General features: G+C 38.4%; 1 protein-coding gene across 1 annotated transcript; it reads left to right on the forward strand.

The window, feature by feature from the left end:
* The first annotated feature begins 877 nt into the window (after window positions 1-877).
* Window positions 878-2494, forward strand: LOC143964025 (olfactory receptor 11L1-like). The gene has a single exon (XM_077473742.1). It carries the CDS (start codon window positions 1346-1348, stop codon window positions 2267-2269), a length of 924 nt encoding a protein of 307 aa, XP_077329868.1. The 5' UTR covers window positions 878-1345; the 3' UTR covers window positions 2270-2494.
* The last annotated feature ends 2492 nt before the right edge of the window (window positions 2495-4986 follow it).

A 4986-nucleotide genomic window follows, 5' to 3' on the forward strand; every position in this document is an offset into this window, starting at 1 on the left:
GTAGACATTGCATCTTTTCTCATTATAACACCAGGTGATTATAATGAACCAAATTCTCCCATTCAGAATCATTCTGCAAAGGACACGATGAAACAAACAGCTATTTCTTGAGATCAACAACAGGTAGAAATCTGGTAGAAAGTTTGCTGCAATTCCTGCAGCGTGCATTGATCATCCAGAGGAGATTTCACTCTTCTCAACAAAAGTGGAGTTACTCTTTAAGTAAAAATTGAGATGTGAACATTAATCACTGCACCAAATAATAAAAAAAAAAAAAAAAATCTTAGTTGTTCTTTTTTTTTTTAATCTCCTGCATATTACTATACTTATGTATGTACTTTACTACTCTATACATCACTTTACACTTTAGGAAATTATACTAGAGCTGTGAGAGGGGGGGTATACTCATGAAAATATTTAAGACAACAATTTTGTAGTTAGCAAGCACCATGTTCTTTAGAAAAGGTCTACACTTTTCTTACATCTTTGAACGTAAACCACCACACCCCTATAGCACTATATTTCTTTGCCAGGGTGCTTATTATGGCACCTAAAGATTTAACTACATTTTTAAATTAATTCAATGGACACTTTGTTGTAAAATATATCAACCTAAGCACAGCATTTACATAATTTCCCTCTTCAACTGTAGAACCCTGGATATTGCCATAACTATTTTTCTACAATTTCCTTTTAAAACATCAGCATTCTTAAAAAAAAATTTACATAGTGTACTGTATGTATAGTCAAGACTTTCTGAAATTTTGGAAACAGTAGAGAAGGGTTAAAACAGATTATGTTTCTACTGCACAGAATTATGAATAAATCCTGATTGGTGAATTGAATGATTGTCTACAGATCAGATAGATCTTCATGCACATGTTCTTAGTAAGCAATGGATCTCATGGATCTCTTGATTCCCTTACCTCAACCAGATTTGATAGTAAGCTTTTGATTTTTTCTGTGTTTATGTTTAACAATGGTATCCCAAAGCAAATAGTCTAATACTGTTATCTGACTGACTAAATCTGCTCCAAAGGCTATCTTATCCAACGTGAAATGCTGTATTGTTGTATTAATTTCTTGGGACTCCAAGTAAGAATTTTAATATGGCTTTATCCAGTTAACCTTTACAGATGAAGAGATGAAAATGTTTTGCTACATAGTTACTGAGACTGAAAAAGACAGACGTCCATCTAATTTAGTCAACTGCTAATACTTTTAAATTTGAAGCAGTTGATGATCAGTTGCGAAAGGGAAGCAGCATACCACTCTGGCTTATTCTTATGAAGAACCGAAAATACCTGTCTTATCCAAAGACTTGAAAGACTTTTTGTCTTAAGTTATGCTTCAGAACAATTTCACCATGATCACTGAGGTTCATCTTCTGGGATTTCATAATCTCTATCCTCTCAACATTTTACTCTTCATTCTCTTTTTCATCATTTACTGTCTTACAACAAGTTGGAACTTTCTCCTCATAGTTCTGGTGGCTACAATCAGAAACTTGCACTCTCCAATGTACATCTTCCTCACTCAGCTTTCCTTATCAGACATTATAATGACCAACAGCATAAGTCCAATCTTGCTCCGTGTTTTGGTGGATCGACAAACCATCATCACCTTTACAGGCTGCCTAGCACAGTATTACTTCTTTAGTGCCTCTTTGGGCCTTGATACTATGCTGTTGACTGTGATGTCTTATGACCGATATCTTGCCATTTGTAACCCTCTACGTTATAATACTATTATGAACTATTTATGTTGTTTAAAACTAATTATATCTTCTTGGTTAGTGAGCTTTTCTGCAATCATAAAATATGTTGTCTCAATTTCGAATTTAAACTTCTGTGGCGCCAATGTCATTGACCATTTTTTCTGTGATCTTTCTCCTCTGTTGGCCCTTTCTTGTTCAGACACATATGTTGTACAAATTGAAGTTACTAGTATTACTATTCCTTCAGTGTTCCCCTTTCTGTTCATCATTGTATCATATTGTTATATTTTTTTCACTATCTTAAGAATCCCTACGGTCACTGGAAGACAAAAAGCCTTCTCGACTTGCAGTTCCCATCTGACAGTTGTGTCAATATATTTTGTTACTCTTCTTTGTACATATGTGGTTCCAACACGGGGGAAGTCATCAACTTCCAGCAAAGTACTATCTCTTTTGTATACTGTCATGATTCCATTGATTAACCCTCTCATATATAGTTTTAGAAATACTGATATTCAAGAAGCTTTTCATAAAATATGCAGCATGCATTGATACAACTTTGGCATACAAAGCGTGCATAACTTAAAACAGAGTTCTGCTGACTTTTAATAATCGGACACTTTCCTGTCCCAGGGTCCAACGATGTAGGGCAATGAAGCCCCACTTATCTCCCCCTCCTCTCTGCAACGCCGGCATTGTAACTGTGGGTGCCTGGCTGTGGCTTCATAGCCGGGCACCCACTGCGCATGTGCGAGCCACGACACGCGTCGTGACTGACCGAGCAATCATCTGGGAACTGTGACTTGTATTAGATGATTGGCGAGAGGGAAGGGTGATCTCCCTTCTGGTGCCGTGGTGTGCCAGGAGGAAGTGGGAGCTGGGACCGCCTAAAAAGAGAGGGTACCGGCTCCCCCCCAAAAAAATGACATGCCAAATGCTGCATGTCAGGGGGTCACCTCCCTTAAAGCAGAAGTTCCATTTTTGGGTGGAACTCCGCTTTCACTTATGATTTTATCAAACTAAATGTAGTACTAAAAATGTATAGATAAATATTTTTTTCTTTTGAAAATACATTTTTTCCTCCTCTTTAGCCATCCATAGATTGGGAGTTGCTCATAACGAAAATGTAATGAATGTTGATGAGGTTTTCTGAATCTGCAGCACTGGAATGAAGGAGAGATAGGAGAAGTGGGCCACCAGAGAGCAGGGACCTTCTGGTCTGGGCCTACCTTTCAATACAGCTAAAGAAGAACCAGGCAAGAGGGTTATTACTCTCTCGCGGCCCACTTCTCATTTCTCTCCTCCATTCTGGGGCTGCAGATTCATAAAAACTTCTTCAACATTCACATTCTTCCATGAGCAGCAGATATATAATATATTTGAATGGGTATTTTAAATTCCTCTGTAGTGTTAGCCCTTGTACACATGGTCGGACATTCCGACAACAAAATCCGTCGGATTTTGTCCGAAACTGGTGTTGCATACACACGGTCGGACGAAGTTGTCGGAAAATCCGATCGTTCGGAATGTAATGACGTTATTTACTTACAACGGGACTGTGTTCAGGCTAGTAGCCAATAGCTTTGGTCTTGTAATTTGATCTGAGAATGCATGGCACTTTGTCCGATTGGAATTCTCTACAAAAGATCGGACAAAGTTCTGATCAGTTCATGTTGTCGGAAAAATTTTATATCCAGCTCTCAAACTTTGTTGGTCGGACATTCCAATGGAAAAAGTCCAATGAAGCCCACACATGGTCGGATTATCCGACAACACGGTCCGATCGAACATTTTCCGTCTGAATGTCTGACCGTGTGTACTACAAACCAGCAGCTCTGGACAGTTCTAAACAGTTGGCCATGGGGCAAATAAGGAATGATTTACATATTACACTCAATATCCTAATATTCAAGTTTTTGTGAAAATAAGGCATGATGCTACCTTCTGTTTTAAGAAGTATCTATTGTGTTTTGCACAATTAGGGTGCAGGGGTGAGCTTTTTGTTTACTTTTAGCCCACTTCACCATAAATAATTTGGCTTAAATACAGGAATCCCCTGCCTTGGACTCCTGCCATTTATTTTTTCCACAGCATCATGCCTAAAGCCTGATATGTTTAAGGACTAACAGGTTACGAAAGGAAGCAATCTGGTCTTTCTATTCTTTTCATTTGAAGTGCTTTATGTCTATAATTACCCTAAAGCTAACTAAAGACATTTAATGGAGATATGGTAATAAAACCACAAAAAAACATGAATGTTCATGATCATAACATATTCTAGTCATAAACTCAGTTGAAAAATGCAAGCACAACTCCACTATCCTCAGTTATCTGCAAATGGCCAACAGGACCCTGAATACAAACATTCAACTTGACAGACTGAGGATATCTCCGATACAGATTTTTTTCATTCAACAGAATTCTGAAACGTTATCACTTTTTGTTATTGTGATTTTTCATCTTATGTCTGTGGGTATCTCAAATGATTGATCCTTGTCTAAAAATTGTTCAGCCGGGTATTGACTTTAGATATACAATGTTTAACCTTGAGCAAATGCAAACCTTCAGATTAAACTTAAAAATGCTGTAATGAGAATAGTTCTTCATGTCTACGAGTACACTAACAACATAAAGCACTTCCATATGTACTCAGTTCTCTGTAATATGTTGTTCAGATGTTTTTGCTGACCATATTAGCTGCTGAGTGTTACTTTGGTGTGAGATCAACAGCCAGTCCTCTATTTTTCAAGCACTAATGCTAGATACCAATTAAGCACCTAACTGGACTCCCAGGCCTATCCACTTGCTACGCATGTTTTGACAGGTCTGATGCAACTCTTCTGATTTGTAATTTTTACCAGAAACTTGTGCCTGTTTCCACTAGGAACACATACGACAACGAAGGCTGTGAAGAGTGACAGACCTTAGAGCAGTATAGGGAGTAATATGGTACACAGGGATAACTAGAGCTCGTAACTGCATATGGGAATTTAGAGTAAAAATATACAAATGTCTAGAGCAGTGGTCTCAAACTGGCATCCCTCCAGCTGTTGCGAAACTACAAGTCCCATGAGGCATTGCAAGGCTGACAGTTACAAGCAGGACTCCCACAGGCAGAGGCATGATGGGACTTGTAGTTTTGCAACAGCTGGAGGGCCGCCAGTTTGAGAGCCCTGGTTTTGAGAAGTCTGTAGTATATGGTTGATACACAAATCCTTATAGTTTGTGAGGATACGTTCTTGCTCAATCCGGAAACACCTTAATGCCAC

This window comes from Lithobates pipiens, unplaced genomic scaffold (genome assembly GCF_037356315.1).
Source record: "Lithobates pipiens isolate NorthernLeopardFrog02 unplaced genomic scaffold, aLitPip1_a1.2 Scaffold_8, whole genome shotgun sequence".
Lineage (NCBI taxonomy): Eukaryota > Metazoa > Chordata > Amphibia > Anura > Ranidae > Lithobates > Lithobates pipiens.